The 24714-nt window shown below is 30.5% G+C and overlaps 2 protein-coding genes across 2 annotated transcripts; both read right to left on the reverse strand.

Annotated features, from left to right (window-relative positions):
* Positions 1–3669: 3669 nt before the first annotated feature.
* LOC120087758 (phenylcoumaran benzylic ether reductase POP1-like) lies at positions 3670–6183 on the reverse strand. Its single transcript, XM_039044644.1, has 5 exons — positions 5872–6183; positions 5466–5600; positions 5121–5358; positions 4211–4414; positions 3670–4104 (listed from the first exon to the last, which is right to left on the reverse strand). The coding sequence occupies exons 1-5, from the start codon at positions 6052–6054 to the stop codon at positions 3938–3940; spliced, it is 927 nt and encodes a 308-aa protein (XP_038900572.1). The 5' UTR covers positions 6055–6183; the 3' UTR covers positions 3670–3937.
* A 3345-nt stretch (positions 6184–9528) lies between these two features.
* LOC120087894 (probable pinoresinol-lariciresinol reductase 3) lies at positions 9529–12825 on the reverse strand. The gene is made up of 5 exons (XM_039044902.1): positions 12496–12825; positions 12263–12397; positions 11234–11471; positions 10915–11118; positions 9529–9819 (listed from the first exon to the last, which is right to left on the reverse strand). Exons 1-5 carry the CDS (start codon positions 12676–12678, stop codon positions 9653–9655), a joined length of 927 nt encoding a protein of 308 aa, XP_038900830.1. The 5' UTR covers positions 12679–12825; the 3' UTR covers positions 9529–9652.
* Positions 12826–24714: the final 11889 nt, after the last annotated feature.

Here is a 24714-nt window from a genome sequence, read left to right on the forward strand (position 1 = left end):
GTTGAGTTCAATTATAGCAGAGGACAACCAACCATGAAGATAGTAGCAAAGCTCAAAACACCTAAATTAGGCATTGCGCCACCAAGTGACGATGTGACTACAAAAAGAAAAAACTTGTCAAAAAGACTCATATTTAACTCCCCACGTCATTCACAATATTATAAAGGTTAATGATCTCCTTATTCAACAACTTAACCACATCCCAAGTGTCTAACTCCATGACAATTGCATCAAGCAACTCCGATGGCAATAATAGACAATGCTAGAGCCCTTCAAAGATTGCACAAGCTTAAAAAACCTTAATACTCTCAAGTTGGAGATCTGCGAAAAATAAACGCCAACGGGAGACCCACAAAAGTCATGAAACACACCCACCCTAAACCTCCAGAGTTTAGAGATTCATTTCCGAATCTAGAGGTGGATCGGACCCAAAAACCCAAATTTACAGAACAATGATTTTATAGTAGACATATAGAAAAGATTATGAATTTGACTAAAATATAGCATGCTTGGAATAAATCTACAGAAAAATAAAATGGGTTTAAACCCTTACCTTTGAAGATCTTCTTCAAGAAAGAAACCCTCGAACCAAAAGGACACCACCACAATGAAACCTATGTATTCTCTAGGTGAGAATCTAGGAGTTTGTGTGTCTAGCTATTTTGGAAGAGGGAGAATGAGATAGTAGAGAGGAGGTAGGGATGACAAAATTCCTCACGGGTTCCCAACCCGATCGGGGCAAGGAATTTCCGGTTTGACCAAGAACGGGGGTCAAACTGGGGATTTAAATCGGGTCCCCGGTGGGCGGGGATGGGGAGTGCATCCCCACCCCACACTGACCCCATTGCCATCCCTAAGAGGAGGAGATTGGGAAGGAAAAACTTGGAACTTATAGAACTTACAGAACGTGTTTGTAAACCTTTCCAGGAGGAAGAAGAATAAACGATGTCCCTCCCACTCTCACGCTGTGGAGAGAAAAATTTTAATGCATTTATCTATGATAACTACTTTATCATATAATCTATATTAAACTATATGTTATTTCAAATATAACATATAACCTATAGTTTAATATTGTATCCAATAAAATATAAAATATAGTTTAATTCTCTCAACAACAATATTTAATATAAATCTCATTTATATTAAATTTAATTATATGAGTCCAATTCACATAATTAATATTTTAATCATATTCAAATAATTATTTCCTCCCTAATAAACTTTATATTATAATATATCAAGTACATTATAGTAATTATATCATATACAATTAGATTAAAATAATTATATCACATATAATTCCCCAATTAATTTGAATAATTCACGTTAATCCAAAAATTGATCTTCATTGATTCCCATTGATCTACAGAAGGGATCTCATGGACTTGTAGCTTGAAGCTCCAATAGTACGTGAATAATTAATTAAACTCTTTAATTAAGATATTCATCATTCGTTAACTATCGAACACTCCACTAAAGATTGATAGCTACACTCTTTGCACTACAGATATATTCTATGTCCATTGGATATAACCAATCAATAGTACGATGACCCTTAGCAAATTGCTCGTAAGTATAGTTGGGCCAGAATTACTATTTTGCCCTTGTAGTTACATCTAACTTCTTAAATACCACTGATCTCTCTAATGAATAATATATCATAGTCTAACTATGACCAAACCCCTCTCGGATTAGGAGAGGGTGTGGTGCTACATTCTTCAAGCCTCAAAATTAGCCCTTAATGGAGTAATTTATCTACTTACCCCGACGTTGGGAAGGAGTGAATTTCTTCTTGCGTAACTGTGTTTCCAGCTCCTCTAATCAGACGAATCCCCAAAATGGTAGGCTTGTTGAGTCGGCGATCTGGTCACTCTCACCCATACAAATCAAAGGACCGCCTTCATAGGCAAAAGTTCACAACTCAGATTTAGGTCATGTCACCTATGGTCATCCTGGTGAAATGTAAGTCTCTATTATGAACAGCGTTATATAATGAGACTAGTCATTTCATGATTCGATCTTATACAAACTCCTTTGTATAGAATATTTCTGCTCACATGTCTCCACATGAATGATCAGGATCAGATCATTTGTAGCACTTTACAATAATTGTAATATCTACAAAGCGGGTCATACTCGTAGTGTCACTAGGATAAGGTATCCAACCTTATCCATCTATTACAGACCATTTAGGTTATCACTTACTTGACCCATTCATATGTCTCTACATACATGTTAAAGTTACAAGATAATATTAGATGTTAGTTTATTGGTTTGTCGATTAATGCAACTAAATGTCAAATAAAACATCACATATTTTATTAAATAAATAAGATGTTTGTATAATACAATTACAAACTATAGGAACCTACGAGATCTAGGGCACCAACCCCCAACACAATTTCCATGCAAGTAGTGAATGGGATGTCTAAATACCAACGACTCACATGACTTTCTCCTCATAGGAAAGGACTAGACTCCAAATAAAAAAAAATATAGAACCAATCAATATTTATGTTAGATATTATAATTAAATTTATCTTTATCCAATAACTTTAAGTTTTTGGATCAATTGGTGATTTAAGATGGTATCAATATAGGTAGTCCAGGGAGGTCTTATATTCAAGGTCAACCCACAAATGAGGGGAGTTCATATTTCAAGCCCATGAGTAAAGGGAATCTTAGAGACATTATAGGATCAAAATCTCCCCTTTGAGATCCTCATCTGAAAGGAAATCTCCCATCTCATCCCAGAAAGAGGATGCATTCCAGCACCCCACCTCAAAGAAACCTTCCATTTTCTTTTGAACGAACACCGACACTTGTCTTATCCAATCAACAAAGGGTAATAAATGTAAGTGCAAAATGGGCACGTAAAGATTCTTCTCCTTTCAATTTTTTCTTTAATTTTTCTTTTTCCTTTTTTACTTTTCTCTAAAGATGGATCGCATAAAATAATTTTTTTTAAGAACCTAAACACACGCATTATTATTTTTCTTTTATACATGTATTTCACACATACATGAAATGGTGCATCGGTTCAATCTAACCATCATAGTCTTTCTATATATATAGAATACATTTAGAGTAATATGGATGAAAGTTTAGAATTCAAATTGACCTGACCATTTATGATTAAAATTGATTTTTTCAATAATTAAAAATGAGAAAAATATCAATTTATATGTTTATACTTTAGGGTTGGATCAATTAAAACCCTAAACTAAAACTTTACTCATTTGATCCCTTATCAATTTAATCCTCAATTATGTTACTTTTAGAAAAACCCCATGTGAGACTTTTACTTATATCAATTAAATCCCTCAACTTTCATAAATAAATCGATCTAGACTCTCGATCATAATTTCATTTGAGAGTTGTCCATGCACTTACTCTAGTCATTCACCTTATAAAACCGCATTTGAAGAAATCTGTACACGTTTGAATAGATGACTTTCAAATGTAATTGTAATGGAGGGTCTAGGTTGATTCTTTTATGAAAATTAAGAGTTTAATTGATTCAAATTATAAGTTTATATTTGTTTAATGAAATATGGTGGAGAGTATAAATTGATACAATTAAAAGATTTTAGAATTTAACTTGATACAATTATTATTTCAGGATCTTAATTGATACAATCCAAAATTTAAAGGTATAAATGGATATTTTTCGTAGAGGGAGACTAAGAACTTCTACATTTTTGCTTCGGTCACCATCATAGAAAAGGACAATGAAAATCAACTTCTTTTCAAACTCTCATTCAAAAGTCTGAATTATGGGTTGGTTGAGGCCATCTACAAGAACCTCTGTTTTCAAAATGAGAGCATTTCCTTATTATACATCAATACAGAACACACAGCTGCTTACAAGTTACACCCATTATACCAAAATCACAAAAGGGGAAAAAAAGGCTTTAGGGGGTTTGTTAGCTTTTTAGACAAACTGGTCAAGATATTCTTCCACAGTCGTATATCGAACATCTGGGTACAATGCTGAAGCTTCCACTCCAAAAGATGGCTCAATATCAAAATTAGTTTGAGATCCCTTCACCTGAGCAGTGTGACAGAGTGCTAATTCTATATTAAGTGGATATGAAGTCTCTGAAAAAGATGATTAGCAAAAACAAATGTGTTAATCAGTCTGTGTTTTAGAAGCATATGGTAGAATAAGAATTGAAATTTTGTTGCTTTGCTAAAAAAAACCTGCCTCGGATGTTCTTCAACACTTCCTCCTCTGGGACGTAGATCCTTTTAAGACTCTTCCCAATTTTTCTCTCCCACAGCGAGATGAGATCATTGGTCGAGTAGATGTTGGCTGGGGGTCTAAGGTACATGATCTTGTTGAGTGTCCTTGGATCATTTATAGCTCGGATTGTGTACGTCCCGACATCTTCTTCCTTGTTGTAAATCACTTCATGAAACAAAACAGAGACAGAATGAAATGGGTGAATGGCTGTTGAAACAAAATATATACATCCCTTCAAGAAACTAGTTATGATTTATAATGATGCTTCACGTTGCAATCAATTATTTATAACATGTGTATATATGTAGAAGTTTTGTCTATTAGAAGAGCTTGTTCCTTGTTGTAAATCACTACTTCAGCAAACAAAGCAAATGAATGGTGTGGGAGGCTATTGCAACAAATCCATATTGCAGACAATAATATTCAATGTGTGTCCATGTTATGCAAAAGGTGTTGATGAATAAAAAGCCAATGAAACGCATCATTATCTATTGGATTTCCAAAGGGGTTGCCACTTTGGAAACCTTTAACTCCAGAAAATAGGGGTATAGAATGAAAAAGTTCCATTAGAAGTCATAAGGTAATGTTAGATCACCGGCTTACTCAAAAGTTTAAGCTGATGGGTGTGAAAATAAATTTAAGGTTATATCATCTAACAATCGCCTCACTTGTGGGCTCGAAATGTGTAGAAGACCCAACAAGTGAAAATCAATATAAATTGAAGAGGAAATAACATTGCAGGGGTTTAAACACAAGATCTCATAGATTATTAACTCTGATATCATGTTAAATTACTTATTGACCTAAAAGTATAAGTTAATGAATGAAGGTAAATTTAATATTATATCATCTAACATGTGACATATTGTACCTTTGGGTGTTCCATCCCCTAAGATTACGACTTTGTCTCTAGGTGGGACGGTTGCATCTGGCTGAGACAAGTTGCTAAGAAAGTAACCATCGAAGAAATTGCATACCACAAATGTATGTGGGATTCCCTCAGCCTCAACAGCCCTACGAAATTCAGCCTTTGCAGCATACATTGATTTCGCTGGCTCCACTGCATCGATATGATCCGCATCGTTGCCGAACTCGGAAGGAAAGAATCTCTGTACCACACAAATTCTAATGCTCAAAATTCCCAAAACACACAAACTCTACTAGAAGAATAGAATTTGCAGCACATACTTGTAGCCAAAATGTTGAATAAGGTTACCTTTACATTGCCAGCTTGTTTGATAGCAGATAGGATCTTATGTTGATGGGGAACCATATGACCACCGAGAGTGGATATCACCACATCAACCTGCTTAATCGCCTTAACCAAACTCTCATTGTCAAAGAGATCGCCCTGCCCCAATTTTCAACGTTTTAGCGAAATTAAACAATACCATGTCCAATCAAATTCATTAAAATTCCACAGAAATTGAGAATTATTAATGTGAATAACTCAAAAGGAACACAAGTAAATGCTACATTATAAGTAATCACTTCGACTGAACCAAATTAAACCTAGTTTACTCATTCACGAACAAAATAGAAAAGCAAGAAAATCAGGATTCCACAATAATTCTGAGCAACAAAACAACAAAATCCACAGAAATAGAGAGAAATGTACTTACAAAGAGAAAATTGACTCCTAAGCTTTTGAAATGATTGAGGACTCGTAACTTGGAGGGGCTTTCGAGCGAAGACTTGCGGATCAATGCATAGGTAGGATGACCGGCTTTGGCGCTGGCTTGAACTATGAATTTCCCGATGTAACCAGTTCCTCCAATGATAAGAACCTTGAGATTCTGAGCCATCGGAGTAAGGTTCCCGGCGGAGAAATAGCTGATCGGAGGACTACCGGCGAGCTGCAGAGAGAAAGAAGAAGACGCTGGGAGAGTTCTTTTGTCGTTGTTTAGAAAAATTGCTTTGACGGGTGGGACTTGGAAGTGCGAAATTCACGTATTATATATATATATTGCGAAATGGAATAATCTTAAAATGTCAAAATTGCCCCTACCTGCTTTTCAATTTTAATAATTCCGCCTATGTATTTTCAAATTTTTAACGATTTAATCGGACCCGATAAATCTTGTAAAAAATAAGTGTCTATTTTTAATAAATATTTATTTTTACTTTATAATATATAAACAAATTGTTTCATTAAATCTTAATAATATATTCAACTCTACGAACTAGATTGTTATTTATTTTAAAGAGACTAAATTGCTTTTTTAATCCTATCAAGGATGAAAACATGACAACTTTGTTTTAATTTTGAATTCTTTTCTTTCTTTAGTTAAAAAATTGTTGGGGTGGGGATGGAGCTACTGATATTCGAAAAAGTAGTTGGTACCTTATCCATTGCATTCTAATTTTGAATTCTAAATTTTGTTTTTTTCACATTTCGTTTACAATGACTTCATATTTTATCATAAATATTTGAATTTTTTGCAAAATCCTAAAACAAAAACAAATTTATAAGAAAATACTTGTTTTAATTTCAAAACTTGACTTGAATTTGATCCAAATACTCATTTAAAGTTTAAAACTAAAACTAACTATACTTTAAATACAAAGTTTCTTTTATAAAAAAAAGGCACTTCCAAAAGAAATGAAAAAGTATATAAATCAAATCGAACATAGTTCAACTGTATTGTGTTTAGTGATAAGAGGTCTATGGTTTAATTTTTTCTTTTGGTACTAAAAAAATTATAAATGAATAAATATAACTCCATTTGGTAACTTTTTTTTAAAAAAAAATTAAGCTTACTTTCTTTCAATTTCTTACAATGAATTGCATTTTCTTAAGTACAATGGTTAAATTTTCAGCTAAATAATAAAAATAAAAACTACGTCATCATTTGATAACTATTTCGTTTTTGTTTTTTGTTTTTAAAAATCAAGTTTATTTTCTTCCCATTTCTTACAATGATTTATATCTTACTAAATACAATGGTTGAATTCTTAGCCAAATTTAAAAAACAAAAATAAATTTTCAAAAGCTATTTTTTTCGATTTTCAAATTTTGGCTTGGTCTTTTAAATCATAAGTAAAAAGTAAATAATAAATGAAGAAATTTGGAGATAGAAATAGTATCTATACATTTAATTTTTGAAAAATAAATACCAAAAACAAAATAGCTATCTAACGAAATCTACCTTTTTAAGTTTTCAAATCTGGTTTAATTTTTGTAAATGTTAAAAATAATTAACAAATCGTGAAATTTGAGGGTGAAAAAAGTGTTTATAAACTTATTTTTTAAAAAACACACAAAATAAAATAGTAAGACATATATAATCTAAAAGTGTTTTAATTAGCTTAAGGTTCGATTAAATTATTTGTAAAAAGAAAGATTAAATTATTAAAAGAAAAGGGGGGGAAAAATAGATGCGGTGGCTAAGAGCCTAAACTAAAGGCACATGTGGGTTGGTGGGGAAGAAGAAGAATGGCCGCCGCCGACTTTATTCAGAGTTCTTCTAGAAGGTCAACAATGGCCAACTGGTCAAACTTACGTACTTTACATTTTATTCCCCCGCTAAATTAAATATCATTTATGGTGTACCCCTCGCATCTTTTGTGTAGTCTCAATTAAAAATTGAAATGTATCTATTTTTCTTATTTTTAAAAAATTTTAAAATTATCTATTTTTTTGTATAGTTTGAGAAATGGTATATGGAATTTAGGTTGCACCAAAGTTTTGAGTCATATAAAGTTAATTTTTTTTTCCAAACAAACTTCATTAACCTAGAAATTAACCCGATAAACAATTCCGATTTAAAATAAAAGACACCCAACTAAGAAAAACATCCTACCAACAAGTATCACAAATTTCAATCGCTAAATATTTACTTTATTGATGAATCAATTAAGGTTTAGTTTGATAACTATTTGATTTTTTAAAGTTATGCTTGTTTTTTCACATTTTCGTTATCATAATTTTTATAATTCTTAAGTATATATTTGAATTCTTAATCAAATTTCTAAAGAAAAACATATTTATATATAAACTTTCAAAGTTCTACTCAAATTTTACTTCAATTTTGAAAATGCTTTGAGAGGTAAATAACAAAACAACGAAATCCATTAATAGAAGTGGTGTTTGCAAGCTTAATTTTGAAACACTAAATAGTTATAAGTGATATTTTAGTTCAATAATTATATAAGTGGGATTAAATTATCAAATTTTTTTAATGAAAATTACTATTATATGTACCAATAATAAGCAATTAGGCAAATGAATGAACACGTGATACCAAAGTCTCGTTGATGGTATTAATAGTTGGTATCTAACATTATGGTGAATTAGTAGTCTAAAAATAAAACGTTCTCATATAGCTTGATCGTTCGTTGCTTGTTTGATCCTTCTCTCTCTAATGATTTCATGTCTTTTCAATATGGAAGGTGAAAATTCCAAAGAATGTTTAATTATTTGTTTGACATCTTATCCAATGAAAGGGTTAATATTCATACTCGGCTTTCAAGAAGGTTACCCTTACCTACTTTGGCTGGGTCGCGTTGTTGCATTCTTTGTTGGAGAGAGAGGACTCAAATCATATCCTATGAAGTTTTCCTTTTGTTCAATCAATTTACTTTTTTGGATGGGTTCGAATTCCAGTTAGCTAGACATGAACGTTACATCGAGATGATTGATGAGTTCCTACTCTATATGTCACATCAAGAGACGGGGAGGTTTTGTGGCATGCAAAGATTTATGCTCTATTGTAGAATCTTTGAGAGGAGAGAAATAATAAGACCTTTAGGACCATTTGATTTAAAGTTTTAAAGATATCGAATTAAGGATGTCTCTTAATAAAAAGTCTAGGAATAAGATTGTTAGGGTTAAGGATGATTATGTTTTGTTGTACATGAGAATGTTATCAAAATTTTATGATAATGAATTAGTTTTATATTTTATTTATAAAATTAATCGTGGATACCTCTATAAAACTTTGATAGATTAATTGATAAACAATAATTTCGATTCAAAGTTTTGAACATAATTAATTATTTAACTATCAAATAATAATATTAATTAAATTATTAATTACAAATATTTGTAAGTTGAGTATTTTATAATTAAAGTTACTTGATTACATAATTTGATGAATTTATATAAATATGACGTATTAATTAATAAAACCATCAAAAGCAAGTTAAAAAATAAATATAACATTTTATGATTAAAAAATAATGAATTATAATTAATCAATGATAAACTAATTACAATTATTAAAAAATAACCTCATAAAATATTAATCATAATGATAATTAATTAACTACATATATAATTTATTAATGAATTAATGGTATTAATGCACTGGTTCTTTACGGTTTATTAGATTATTGTTACAAGTTATACCTATCCATGATATAAATAATAAGAACAGACATCTAATAAGAATTTGGAAACCATTACGATAGGGTGTCCAAAAACTCACTAATCGTGGTATGCTTGAGTTGTGGATATAATTGTGAACCATCAACGCCATTTGATGCCTCAATATCGAAGTATGTTTGATCTCCCTTTATAAATGCAGAATATATGAAAATGAACTCCATGTTGTCAGGATAAGGAGTCTCTGCAATCACAACAAAGAATCAAAACAACAGTAGGTAAAAGTTGGAACATCATCGGCAAGCTATACACTGGAAATACCAAATTATTGCTAATTCAATTCTACCAAGAAGAAAACGAGTACCCAACAAACCAATATCTCAGGTTTATCTATCAGCCACTGAAACTTTTAACTTGCCTTAAAGAATTTGTAATGGATATTTGGCCCATCAAATTGGTTTATATAGCCTAGAGTTAAATGGTCGAGCAAGCTTTCAGCCTTTCACTAAGATAAAATGAAAGAAAACACCCTACGAGGTTTGAGCTTCTTTGTCGGAAGGTAGAGGAAGACCTGGATCATCTCCTCTAGAGTTGTGAGTTTGTGAGGTCGATTTGGAACTATCTTTTCCAGGAGTTCGATTTCATATTGGCTACTCGGAAGTACCAGTGGCTCGATTGAAGAATTCCTCCTCCATCCTTTGGGAAGCTGGGAGTGTAGCTTGTTATGGGTTTTATGGGAAGAGAGAAATGACAAAGTATTTAGAGGGGTGGAGAGAGACCCTACTGAAGTGTGGCACCTGGTTAAGTTTTATGTCTCTCTTTGGGCTTTGATTTTGAAGACCTTTTGTAACTACTCATTAGGTAACATTTTACTTAATTGAACCCTTTTTTCTTTGATGGGTTTTTGTGGGCTTGGTTTTTTGTATGCCCTTGTATTTTTTTCATTTTTTTCTGAAAGTTGTTATTTCTGTCCAAAAAAAAACATGTAAACCATCTAATCCTTAGGCTACTCTAAGTACAAGTTAAAGAACCTTTAATTTAAGTTGCTGCAACTCACTTTTTCTTGACACCCCAATTATAGGCTATTAAAAAGTGTACTTTCAAAACAAAATAAAGGCCAAGAAATTTAAACTTTCCTAAAATCAGCTGCAAATTGGGTCACGAGTTTATGATTTATGATTTAACTAAATCATAAATCATAAACTACCGTCAGCTGAGGCTAAGAATCTTATATCCATTCCAATATCAATTGTGGTTATTGCATAAATGATAGAACATTAGTTTAAGTTAGTAAACAAAGTTTAACGACTCAAGGTTCATTTGAAATGAAATTCAGTACCTTCAATTTTCTTTAGCAGCTCCTCTTCTGATACATAGTTCTTCTCAAGCTTTTTCCCAATTTTACTCTCCCAAATCTCCACCAGTTCATTCAAGGAATAAACATTTCCTTCAGGCCTTAGATAAACTACCTTGTTCAATGTGCGTGGATCGTCCACTGCACTAATTGTTAAGGCAGCAACGTCATTGACCTTCACAAATACACCTGCAGTATGGTCACAAAGCCACAACTAATCGACAAAGTTTTCTTGATATCAAGGATTATATTATTCACATCCAAAAGAAATCAATCTGTAATAGTGAGTTTCTTGTAGACAAACCTTTGGTATTTCCATCACCAAACATTGTCACCTTATCCCTTGGAGGGCTTTTCATGCCTGGTTGAACAAGGGAAGGAAGTAAATAACTTGTAAAGAAATTGCAAGAAACTATGGTATACGGAATGCCTTCAGCTTCAACTAGCCGACGAATTTCAGCTTTGCGGGAATAGAAGTCATAATCCATATTTAAGATTTGAACCTTATCAGGATCAAGTCCAAATTCTGATGGAATAAATCTCTGCAGCATAACCAATCAAACAACCATCAACCTTTGTGACATCAACTAATCTATCCAATAAATATCATTCAAATTCCAACGAGTAAGATTCTAAATAGCAGAAAAATGGTATGGATAGCCCAAAATGGGAGGCTCAAATGAAATTGGTTCAGGAAACAAACGTCTTTTGGCCTTTTGCTTACGTCATCTACTTGTGAAATCGCCAAAATCACCCTGATTCTTTCTTCTTTCTCTTTGCTTCTTCTCTCGCTCTCAATCTGCAACATTTCTTATTTTTTTAAATCCTTCTCTTCTTCTTCAATCAAAGATGAAACTTGGAGCATGAATCAGAGCCAGATCAAGGAGCGAGATTAAGAAGAGATAGCAAGACCAAAGAGCAAGAGGAAGAATTCAACGAGGAGCATGAAGCAGATTTGATGAGGAAAAAAAATCAAAGAAGCGAGAAGAAGAAATGAGATCCATAATTTGCTCCTCGTTCATGGGTTGAATCGGTAATTTCACGTCAACTGAAGGCCAAATTTCATTTCATTTCAAATAGTTAGCCAAATTCCATTCGTGCCTCTGAATATGTCCGTACAAAACCCCTAAATAGCAGATTAAATCTTACCTAAAGAATGTGAACTTACATAGAAGTACATTAAAACCATTACATTAATCTACAACCTCGACAAACAAATTAACGCCAAAAATTTCCTAAAGTACTAGTTCAATGCCGTCTGGAAGTTGTGAGTTCAAATAGTATCTAGCAGAAATGTGCCGGAACTAAATCAAATCAACCACTACTTACTTACCTTAATGGATCCAGTTTGTTTGATGACTCGAATCAGAGGCTTCTGTTCCAACACCTGTTTAGAGGAAACAGCACAAATGACTACATCCACTTGATTAACAGCTTCCACAAGGCTAGCTTCGTCATCCAGAGAACCCTAAATAGTTAACAAGATTCAAAATCAGTATCATCTCCAGCAAGAAACGACCGCATAACAACAATTACATAGTTCAAGAATGGGAGGAAGAGAGAAACCTTGAGGAATTTAACTCCGGCATCGGAGAGAGCTCGGAGCTTGTCTAGCTTGTGAGGTGAAGAGAAAGTAGAATCTCTGATGAGAGCAAATGTAGGGTGAGAAGAATTGCAGCTGGCTTGAGCCAAATGGAACCCTAGATAACCTGTTGCTCCGATGATCAGAATCTTGCTCTTCTCCTCCATTTTCGAGTTGAATCGGATAAATGCGGCAGATTCCACCGGCGACGATGAACAATTTGAAGGTTTGGAATTTGCAATTGCTGTTTCGTTCTCTCTCCCGCCGGTAAGTGGTTGTTTCACCGGATAATCTAAAATCAAGAGCGTGAATGAGATGTAAATTATTATTATTATTATTAAGATTGATTTTGAAATATTGGAAAATAAGTTAACTTATTTATAAATATCCTAAATTATCACTATTTATTGGTTAGATCGCAAGAAATATCTATTATAATCAATTACGTAAGTATCATTTATAACACTGATATTTTGGTATACTTAAAAATATTTTTAACTGGTTCATTATTTAAAATAATTATCTCTCTTTTCTTTATAATTATCATTCTTTATTTTTTCTATTATAACTTCCTACAAGAAAAGAAAAGTTTACCCTATCTTCTCTAATTACTTTCAAAACACTTCATTTTTTAAATTTTTTTTAAAGTTCAATTTCTATCTAATTAGTTCAAATTTCTGTTAATAATTAAGACAAAAAGCAATAGGAGGCTTAGGGTATTACCAAAAGCTGGATAAAATTATTGAATTTGAAAATTTAGGAATCAAAAACATTTTTTCTATAAATAATAAGCATCTTAACTTAGTTACAAAATGTCAAAATAAATATATCTCAACTAAGGTATATTACATGTACTATCAAATTCGAAGTCAGAGGTTGGAAATGATTTTCTTGTCAATTATAATTTTTTTTAACAATATTCTTTCCAATTCTAATTAACTAAGAAACAAAAACTAAAAGTTAAAACCAAAATTTATTCCCATCTTATAGTCGATATCATTTTATTTTATCCGATTACAATTATGAAAAGAATAAAAAACATGAAGGTCAAAAAGGTCGTTATTGACTATAAATTGTGAGTAAATTTTAAAATTATATTGGTCGTCGCAATTTTTAAAGTTTAGGTTGTGCCTTGTACTAGGTTTGTAGTCATATTATTTCAATAATATAATATATTTTAGCTATTTATGGTTAAATTATAATGATTTCTTAAAAGATTATTAACTTATAAATGATAGTTAATGAATTACTTTTTGATCAGTAGTTAATTAAATATTACTTATAAATTAAAATTTTATTGTTATTCTATTCGATTAGTTTAATTAAAATTTATTCTCGCAAGAAGGATTTTCATAATAGAAAAATATGGAAAACTATTTAAATGAAATAGCAAAAGTTAATATTTTTTAATAGAGATTGATAGAAACGATTAGAAGTCTATCAGCGTTTATCACTAATAAAAATTGATAGAAGTCTATCATTAATACTATATAATAGACATTGATAGAAGTTTATCAATGTCTATAAGTATTTTTTTTTTTTACTATTTTGATAAATAGTTTCACATTTTTTTATCTATAAAATTTTTTCTTAATTTAATAGTAAAATTTTCCTTTCATAGCTTATTCCATATGATTTTCTTGTCAACTATAACTTTTTTTTTTTAACAATATTCTTTCAAATTATAATTAACTAAGAAAAAGAAAACTAAAAGTTATACTAAAATTTATTCTCACCTTAATTTAATGGTAGATATTATTTTATTATATCGTAATTGCTACTTTAAAACGATAATTAATTAAATTTAAAATTGTAATCCGGTTACAATATGAAAACAACGGTAAAAAAGGTGGTCATTAACTATAAATTGCGAGTAAATTCTAAAATTATATTGCACTAGGTTCTCCTTTTGCTAGGTTTATATTTATATTATTTCAATAGTATAATATATTTTAGCTATTAATAGTTAAATCATAATGATTTCTTAAAAATTGGTTAACTTATCAATGAATTATTTTTTATCGATAACTAATTAATTAAATTAATATTTTATTTAAAGTTATTCTATTCAATCGATTTAATTAAAATTTATTCTCACCCTGATTTAAGAGGATTTTAAAAAATATAAAAATAAAATAAACTATTTACATAAAATAATAATTTTTTTTATAGAGACTAATATAAATGATTAGAAGTCTATTAATGTCTATTAATAATAGAAATTTATACAAGTTTATTATTGATACTATGTTAGATGTCGATAGAAGTTTATCAATGTCTATAAATATTTTTTTTACTACGTCTGTAAATAGTTTGACATTCTTTTTATCTGTGAAAATTTTCCTTAATTTGATAATAGATATTATTTTATTTTATTAGTAACTATTATTTTAAAATGATAGTTAATTAAATTTAAAATTGTAATTCTACAATTATGGAAACAATAAAAAGCGTGAAGGTCAAAAAGGTGATTATTGACTACAAATTGTGAGTAAATTCTAAAATTATATTGGTGCAATTTTTAAAGTTTAGGTTCTTTCTAACCATGTTAAATTATAATAATTTCTTACAAAATGTTAACTTATAATTATAATGATAGCCAATGAATTACTTTTGATCGGTAATTAATTAATTATTACTTATAAATTAAAATTTATTTAAAGTTATTCTATTTAATCGGTTTAATTTAATCACTCTTACATATAATTGTATTTTTAAACTTTTACAATTGAGTTACTTGGTAAAATCTTCCTAGCTAAAAATAGCAACAATATATTTGAAAATGTTTTATTAATAATAATAATAAAAAAAACATTCCAGTTAACAAGAACACTCAAATAGTATAATTCAAAAAAATAAATAAATAAATAAATAAATAATAAAAAACAGAAGAAGAAGAGAGAGGGAAGAGGATAGGGAGAATAATAAGGAAAGATAGGTGTTATGTCATATAATTATTTAACATAATAATAAAAAATACTTCGTAGATCTTTTAAACATATTCTTAAAATATTAAAGACAAAAAATATATTTTAAAAATTCAAGGACCAAACATGTAACCATTCTAAAAATTAGAGAACTAAAAAGATACTGTTTGAAAACTCAAAAATCAAGTTGCAACAATTCTTTAAAATCTCAATGACTAGTAATTTTTCTAAAATTCAATTACTCGACTCCCGTTTGATAACTATTTTATTTTTTGTTTTTAAAAAATAATCCTATTTTCTCCCAATTTCTCACAATGATTTGCATCTTTCTTAAATACCAATGGTTGAATTCTTAGTCAAATTTTAAAAACCAAAATAAGTTTTTAAAAGCTATTTTTTTAATTTTTAAAATTTGGCTTGATTTTTTAAACTATTAATAAAAGATAGATAACAAATGAACAAATTTGAAAGTAAAGTAGTTTCTATAGACATAATTTTCAAAACAAAAACAAAAAATCGAATGATTAACAAATGAACCCTAATTTTTTGTTATTGAATTTTTCCTCCTACAAACAAAAAAAAAAGTTCTAGCACTTTTAGATTTTTGGCCATTAGATTCTTTTTTTTTTTTTACCAACTTCCTTGCTACTTAAAATGCCCAAGACTTCACCATTAAAAATTTTCAAATATCTTGTAACTAGTTCTACTTTTGTTAGTTAATGTAATATACTTTAGAAAATAGTTTTTGTTAGTTTATATATATAGTAACTTTTGTAATTTTTCTTACCCTTTTATTCTTGGAAGAAATATGTGAGAAATATCATCAATTTGAAATTTGAAGCGATTATAATTTTTTTCTCACAGCTTTTCTTGTTGATGAAGCTACGAAAAACAAAAAATACATTGCATAAGAGATTGTAAAACATTTTTGCGAGAAAAAGCTTACTATTAGAGAGGTGAGAATCCAAAATATAATTAAAAAAAATGTAAGCAAGAATGTAAGAGAAATTACCTATATAACCTAACTTAACTATGGAATGAAAAAGTTAGAGAACTAAAACTCTTAACAAAAATGTAAGATCTTACCTATGTATAAGAGAGAAAAAGAGAGAATGATGTTGAGAGAAACTTGAAGATGCTAGATATTCTAGAGAATATAATGGAGATGGATATACTTACACAGATTGAGAGAAACTAGCTAGGGAGATGAGAGAGAGTGAAATTTTAAAAAAATGAAGTTTTTTAATCTCTTTTTCCCTTTTTTTTAATCTTTTATTATATTTCTCCAATCATTGGAAATTTTGTTTTTTTTTTTCAATTTATTACTAGAGACGTACTAGAATATCAATAAAGTTGATGTCGGTTTGACGATTTTGGGATAATTGCGATAGTATACCTATGATTTCAAAACTCTCTTGGATGCGTTCTTGCTCTCTTTCTCTTTCTCTTTTTCTTTCTTATTGTCAATCTCATTCTCAATCTCGCTCCCCTTTCAATCTCATTCCTCATGCATATCTTTTAAATAAATAACAATAATATTATTAAAACTTTAATTTGATTGAAAATATCAAAATTCTTAAACAAAAAAAAATAGTAATTATGAAATTTTTTTTATTGTTGTTATATTTATCTCATCATTACAACTTTTGAATTTTCAATCTATCGAGATTGAACTAGAGTCGTGCTAAAGTAGAATCTTTTTCTTTCTTTTTTACACTCACTCTCACTCACAATCTCGCACTCAATCTCATTCCTCACCTTATCTTTTTGAAATAAATAAAACAATATCACTAAATCTTTTGAATAAAAATATCAAAACTTACATGAAATATTATACTTAACAAAAGCAACAACGAAACGAACAAAGGAGAACGGGAACGAGAACAAAAACGTCAATGACCAAAGCTCTAAAAAAACAATCAAATCGTACAAACGCAAACACGCAAAATGGCTACAAAATTGGAAGAAATGAAAAAAAAAAAAAAAAGAAAAAAAGAAAAAGAAGAAAAAGACTTAAAAGGGTGTTTACCTCCAAAATGTGCACTGTGAAATGGACGAACTCGTGGATGATGAGTGAATGAGAGGTTAAATAATTGTGGCTTGAAATTCATGCAAGTTCTAAGCATCAAATGGTTATTATTCAAAGGAATTCTAAGAAATTTGGTTGTCAGTTTAGAAGAGCAATCCAAATGATTAAAGTGAAGAACTTTTGGCAAATCTTTTGGAGCTGATGAATATAAACAATGGAGATAATATAAACAATTAATTAATTGTACAATTTTATGGATTCATTTAAAGAATTTATATAATTATGATAGATGAATTAATAAGACCATTGAGGAGTAGATTTTGGCCTAGCAAAATAAAGTAAAAATAAAGATAATATAATATAATATAATAAGATTTGATCTAAGTTTTTTAGGGATTAAAAAACTCATATCCTAACCATAGTAGGATTAAGATAAATTCTAGATCAAATACTCTATAGATAGACCATCATGGCTCCATATAAGGTAACTTGAATTTCTGACTTTTTCTAAATTATCTAGTTTTGTTACTAATTTAGGCATCAAAACCCGTTTTCTTTGTTTTGCAGGTCCCCTCTTTCCTAAATTACAAATTTGTTGTCTATAGAAAACGAGAGTGATATACCTGATATTTGCAAGATTAAGAAAATCAAGGCTACTGTGACCTAGTTCTTGCGATCATGAAAAATACTTGTTATCTAGGAAGAAGTTTTGATGGTGGAATCATTTGGCGAATTAGATCCTCATAACAAAAATCAAAGGAAAACATGAACAAATTAGATTTTCATGACCAAGATCAAAGAAGATGGGGTGAATTAGATCCACATGACCTAAATCAAAGAAACTATGGACGAAATAGATCCTCATATCTTTAGTTCAAGAAAAAGAAATTCAGATTATAACAAAAGAAAGGTTTTGAATTATGAAAATATGGGAGCTTAGATTGGATACAAAATCCATATCAATGGTCAAAGAAAAGAGACAAAGAAGGAAAGAAGAGAAAAAGAGAAGAGGGAAAAAAGAAGAAAATGACGAAATAGAGAAGAAGACGAAAGGAAAAGAAAACCCTAAATCCCCATTTTTCTTTTTTCCTTCACCTAGTTGTCGCCCCCTTATCTATCCCTCTCTTCCTCTCTCAAACTGCCGCCACTTTCTTTCTCATTGGCAAAACAACAGCAACAAATGACGGCTATGTGACATGGCTTCAAACAGTGACCACGACAACTTCAGCAGTGGCAACAACAACAACTCCAAACGATAGCAGCGAGTGGCTCTAAACAACCGCAAGCAGCATTTCCAATGGATGATTGACAACAGCAGCAGTAGGCGACCAACTCTAAGTGGAAACCGTTGAAAACGAAGTAGGCCCTCACAATACAACTCAATAGATAAGAGAAGAACATTGTTCTCTTACTCACACAAGATTGGAGAAACTAGAACTTGAATATTACTTTATTTTCTTGGCTTACTTAAATGACAAATCCTACACATCAATGATAAATGCAAATACATGTAACTTTTCACCAATATATGAACATTCATCAATGTATCTTGTAATTCATATATTCAACTATTCCTTGAATCTCAACTATTCATGTATCTAATTAAATGTAATTCATGCACCTTAAATATAAGTCTAGATTAATTCTATCATCCTCGTTAATCTAGACTTGAGCAACTCCAAGCTTTTCTCTGAACTTAACAAATAGGTCAAACTTCAGTGCCTTTGTAAAAGTAGCTGCCACCTGATCTTGAGTCGTGCAATGCTTCACCATCACTTTTCCATCTTTAACCAAGTCTCTGATAAAATGATATTCGATTCTAATATGCTCGCTTCTTCCATGGAATACTGGATTTTTTGATAATGCAATGGCAGAACCATTACACAATATAAAGTAGTCTAATTTCTTTGCGTACACTTCAATTCTTTCAAAATCCATCTAAGTCATAAAGTTTGACCTCCAGCTGCAGTAAAGAGATGTATTTTGCTTCGGTGGTAGAAAGAGCAACAACAGGTTGTTTCTTTGAATTCCATGAAAAAACACCCAAACCAATGCTAAAAACATAATCAGATGTGCTTTTATGATCATCAACATTACCACCCCAATCACTATCACAAAAACCAACTAACACTGATTCTAGAACTTTTTTGTAATAAATTCCAAAATTAATAGTGCCAAGAATGTAACGAAGCACTCGCTTACCCGCTTCCCAATGACTTCTTTTCAGGTTTGACATGAATTTGCTTAACATACTTACAGCAAATAGAATATCAGGTATTGTTGTAGTCAAGTACATTAAGCTTCCAACTAAGCTTCAATATAAGCTTGGATCAACATCTTCTCCAATATCATTCTTGCTCAATTTCAAATTTGCATCCATTGATGTGTTACAAGGAAAAGCATTTTCCATTCTGAATTTTTTCAGCAAATCACGAGCATACTTTTGTTGTGAGATGACAATCTCTCCATCTTTTTGATTGACTTCAATTCCAAAAAAATAATAGATGAGATCCATATCATTCATCTCAAATTCTCTTTTCATAGAATTCTTAAAACCACCACACAATAGTTTATCATTTCCAGTAAAAAGTAAATCATCACCATATAATGAAACAACAAGAAATTTGTCATACTTATCTTCTTTGAAGTCTTTATTGTCATATAACATGACAAGATGAAAACTTATAAACCTTACAGTAGTGAGAGAGTTATGTGATGACTCAACCTTCGTTGTGACTTATTGGAATTCAAAGATGTTATATTGGATGGCAAGATTTAAAGGAAGTCGACAAAGAAAAAATTTGTTAAAGTCATAAATCTGAGACAAAGTTGTGTACTTAATCTCATTCAATTTTTGTAGATTTTCATTGATGGGATCAAACTCAAAAGATATGACTGGATTTAAAAAAAAAAAAAAAAAAAAAAAAAAAAAAAAGGAAAGGACCTTGAAAGTGTAGTACTTGGAGATAGAAATCTTTAAAGTAAGACTCTTGGCGTTAGATAAAAACCAACGCTAGAACTATTGGGTGAAAATGGACTTTGAGTCAATTTTCCAACTACTTTTTATAAGAAAGCCTTTATATATTACTTGATTCATTATTGCATATGAGATATATAAAAGTGAATAAATTTTTTTTGTGAAAAGGAATTTAATGCATCTACACAATTTTAAGAGATTTTTTTTCCAATATAGGATTGCATAAAGTTTACAAAATTGTGATGTTCATTTGAGAAATGAACATCACTATTAGGATCTTTGAGAATAAGGTTTTGATATAGTATCATAACCAATGACTTTGAACAATGACGATGTTCTTGTATAGACAAAAAAATAAAACGTGGGTATTTATTTGTTTTATATTGATATTTGCTCATTATGATTGAAGTAGAAATCAATATGAAAGTTTGACTATTTAACCAATTTCAAATGGTTGATTTAAAATGTTCTTGTATATTAAATGTCCACATGCAAATGTTTAGGACACAATGTTAATTTAGTTTCTACATCTTATGTTTACAAAGTAGTTGTTTAATGTTCGATGTAATGGAATGATAATGTACCATTTTACAATGAAATAATATGTCTAAGGGAAAAGTTTCCTAAGACACCCCAAATGTTGAGGGGATGTATACCTCACATGAAAATTAATTAACATTCAATATACAATTGGTTAGTTAAATCGGTGAAGTCGATGGTATGATTAAAACTTACGAATACTGAGACGTTGGTATATAAAGTTTAAGATTTGATTTTTTATGGATACATTATTTCATAATGAATTTAGAGAAATCTGTGTTTTATCCTAGTTGGTATAGATTAAACGACGATGCAAATTTTTGCTTGTGAAGCAATAATTTGCACAAGTCAAGTATGTCCTAGGTTATTTGAAAGTTGTTTCATATATAATTTAGTCTATCCACTTTATGAGATAATGTGGTGCTAGTACTGAGTCTCAGGATATATGTAGGCACCAAGTTGTAGGAATCACAAAGATTAGAGAAACATCTTACTGGTGAACAGATGGTTCTTATTGACATAACAGTTTGAATTATATAAAAGAATTCTCTAGGCTAAAGTGTGAGAGGATCTCCTAGACTGTCTGGAACTAGAGATATATCTCTAGTGTGCTAGAGCAAGTAGGAGAGTATGTAAGTTATAAAGTATGCCCTAGGACACATATTTCACCGGAATTTTCTTAACTTTAGTGCAACTGGGAGATTGTTGGGGTGTATACTCTAAAACCTCTTAGTTATATGTTATTTGAATCAATGGTTGACTATTTTATATACAATAATCTATTATACAAAGATCCAAAATTATCTTATGTGACTTAAACATGCATGTGGAGACATACAGGTGGATCATGTTTAAGCAATAATCTTAATAGTTTGTAGTATATGGATAAGATTGGGTGCCTTATCCTGGTAATACTACTGATACGACCCGCTTTGTAGTTATTATAATTGTTGTAAAGTGCTACAAATGATTTGATCCGCTCATTCATGTGAAGACATATGAGTGAGGGTATTCTATAGAAAAAGTTTGTATAAGACCGCACCATAAAATATATAGTCTCTCTTTATAACATCGTTGCTAGAAGAGACTTACATTTTGTCATGATGACCATAGGTGACTTGACATGAATCTTGAGTGAGTTGTGAACTCCTACCTATGAGGGCGATCCTTTAATTTGTATGAGTGAGTGTGACTAGATTCGCCGACTCAATAAGCCTACTATTTTGAGGATTTGTTTGATTAGGGAGTTGGGAACACAACTATATAAGAAGGAATTCATTACTTCCTTATTGTTAGGGTAAGTAGATAAATTGCTCTCTTAAAGGCTGATTTCAGGACTTGAACAATGAGAAGCCTCACCCTATTATGGCCCAAGAGAGATTCAATTATAGCTGGACTATGACTAGTTGTTCATTAGAGGGATCAGTGGTACTTAAGAAGTTGGATGTAACTACAAGGGTAAAACGGTAATTTTGACCTAGTTGTACTTACGAGCAATTTGTTAAGGGTCAGCACATTGTTGTTTGGTTATATCCAATAGACACAGAAATATATCTATAGTAAAAAGAGTGCAATTGTCGATCTTTAGTAGAATGATCGATAGTTAATGAAGGTTGATTAATTTAATTAAAGAGTTTAATTAATTAATCAAGTATCATTAGAGCTTCAATTAGAGAAATGTCCACGGGGTGCGGCGGAACGGGGAAGCCCTCCTCATCCCCATCCCTACCCCCTATTCCATTCCCCATCCCCGCAGGAAAAATTTTCCCGCCATCATTTTTTTCTAACAATTTTTTTAATTAAATATATATTCTTAACAATTCCTTAAACATATCCAATACAACTTTCATTTAAATAAAATATTATCAATTTTGGTAATAAAAATAATAATACATATTAAATTTAAAAAGATATATTAAAATGCGAAATTCTCATAATTTTTATTAATTAAAATTCAACAATTAGAACATCCTATCTTAAATATTACAATATCTAAGGAATTAAAGTAATAAAGTCTTAAACTTAGATAATTAAAACCTCCATAATTATTCTAACAAAGTCTACAATATTAATATTAATATTTATATATTATAAATTTATATTTATATACAAAAGTTGGGTGGGGCAAGGACACGGGGCGGGGTCGGGGTCGGGGAATATATTCCCCGACCCCGTCCCGAATTGAAAACGGGGAAAAAAAGTTCCCACACTCTCCCTCAATTCCCCAAGTATTTGGGGATTCCCTATCCCGTTCGAGATGAGTCCCCGCAGGGCCCCGATCCCATGGATTTTTTGGACATTCCTAGCTTCAATCTATAGGTCCATAAGGTCCCCTTGTTAGCTCAATAAGGATTAAAGAGATTCAAATTAATTTTGGAATAATTTAAATTTTTCAAATTAATCAAAGAGAATTATTTGTATAAGATACAATTAAATAATGTATATTGATACATTATAAAATATAATATGTGCTGATACATTATATATTTTTATGAGAGACATAAGTAATTGAATATGATTCAAATATTTACTATATGAATGAGATTCATATAAAAACTATATGTTAGAACTAATATGAATATGATTCATATTAAATCTATATAATTTATGAGAGGAATAAATATTTGAATATGATTCAAACATTGATTATATGAATATGATTCATAGAGATACCATAGGTTAAAATTAATGTGTATATGATTCATATTAAGTTTATATATTTTGATGAGAGAGGTTGATATTTGAATGTGATTCAAATGTTAATTTATATGAATATGATTCATATAAAACTATAAGTTATGTTATATGTGATATAATATAAGCAATAGGTTATAGGTTATATGTTATATGTGATATAACATATAGTTTAATATATATATTAAGTTAGTTAATATATGTATATATATATACATATATTATTAAAATTCAAATTATTTGATTTTGAATTTTAAATTAAAGAGAGAGAGTTATGACTCTCTCAACCCCTCAACTCAGAAGAGAGAGAAATGAGTTCTCTTGACTCTTTCTTCTTCCTCTAGATTCTCTTTGTGTCCAAAGTGGAAATTCTCCCAAATCTGTCAATCTCTCATACTCCTGTTGCCAAAATTGATTGCAAGCCCATAACTCAGCATGATTCTCGTCCCTGAGAATATCGGGGAAGACCTCGTGGTGTCCTCTCCTGTACGTGGTGTTCATGGGTACCGATTTTCGTGAGATTAGGAGAAGCTAATATGCTACGAAGAGGAAGCGAGAAGACATTTGATCTTCAAGGGTATGTGATGCACTAACTCTTATTCTCTCTATATTAATCACAGTAGACAACATGCTATTAGAATACGTTTATTGTACGTTTCCATTGCTTTGTATGTTTGGTTGTTCTGTAAAACGAAATTAGAAACAATGGCATCCAATTGCTTCCACTGCGGGGTATTCAAATTTCCTTCACTCTGGCCACCATTTCCAATGCTTGCTAGTCAACTCCAACTATCACCTCCATTGGAAAATTCTTTTATGGGCTGTTTATTTTTTTGGGAATGTAGATCACCAGAATCTTTAGATGTTTGGAATTACATGTCGAGAATTATAGATGTTCAACATCCTTAGATAATTATGTTTGTTTTGTGGGGATATTTTTTAAGGTATCTGGGGATGCTTGTATAGCTACATTTGTTTTGTAGGATATCTGTTCAAGAATGTCTTAAATTTATATAATATTCCAAGAATGCCTTAC

This window comes from Benincasa hispida, chromosome 10 (assembly GCF_009727055.1).
Source record: "Benincasa hispida cultivar B227 chromosome 10, ASM972705v1, whole genome shotgun sequence".
NCBI classification, from domain to species: Eukaryota; Viridiplantae; Streptophyta; class Magnoliopsida; order Cucurbitales; family Cucurbitaceae; genus Benincasa; species Benincasa hispida.

Excerpts from the sequence above, each read along its gene's own strand:
- LOC120087758 (XM_039044644.1), bottom strand. The coding sequence starts at position 6,054 with ATGGCTCAGAATCTCAAGGTTCTTATCATTGGAGGAACTGGTTACATC. Across the intron at positions 5,359-5,465 it reads AACAAGCTGGCAATGTAAAG|AGATTCTTTCCTTCCGAGTT; the intron begins GTAACCTTATTC and ends TGTGTGGTACAG. Across the intron at positions 4,105-4,210 it reads AGTGTTGAAGAACATCCGAG|AGACTTCATATCCACTTAAT; the intron begins GCAGGTTTTTTT and ends CATCTTTTTCAG.
- LOC120087894 (XM_039044902.1), bottom strand. The coding sequence starts at position 12,678 with ATGGAGGAGAAGAGCAAGATTCTGATCATCGGAGCAACAGGTTATCTA. Across the intron at positions 12,398-12,495 it reads CCGGAGTTAAATTCCTCAAG|GGTTCTCTGGATGACGAAGC; the intron begins GTTTCTCTCTTC and ends TTAACTATTTAG. Across the intron at positions 11,472-12,262 it reads AACAAACTGGATCCATTAAG|AGATTTATTCCATCAGAATT; the intron begins GTAAGTAAGTAG and ends GTTATGCTGCAG.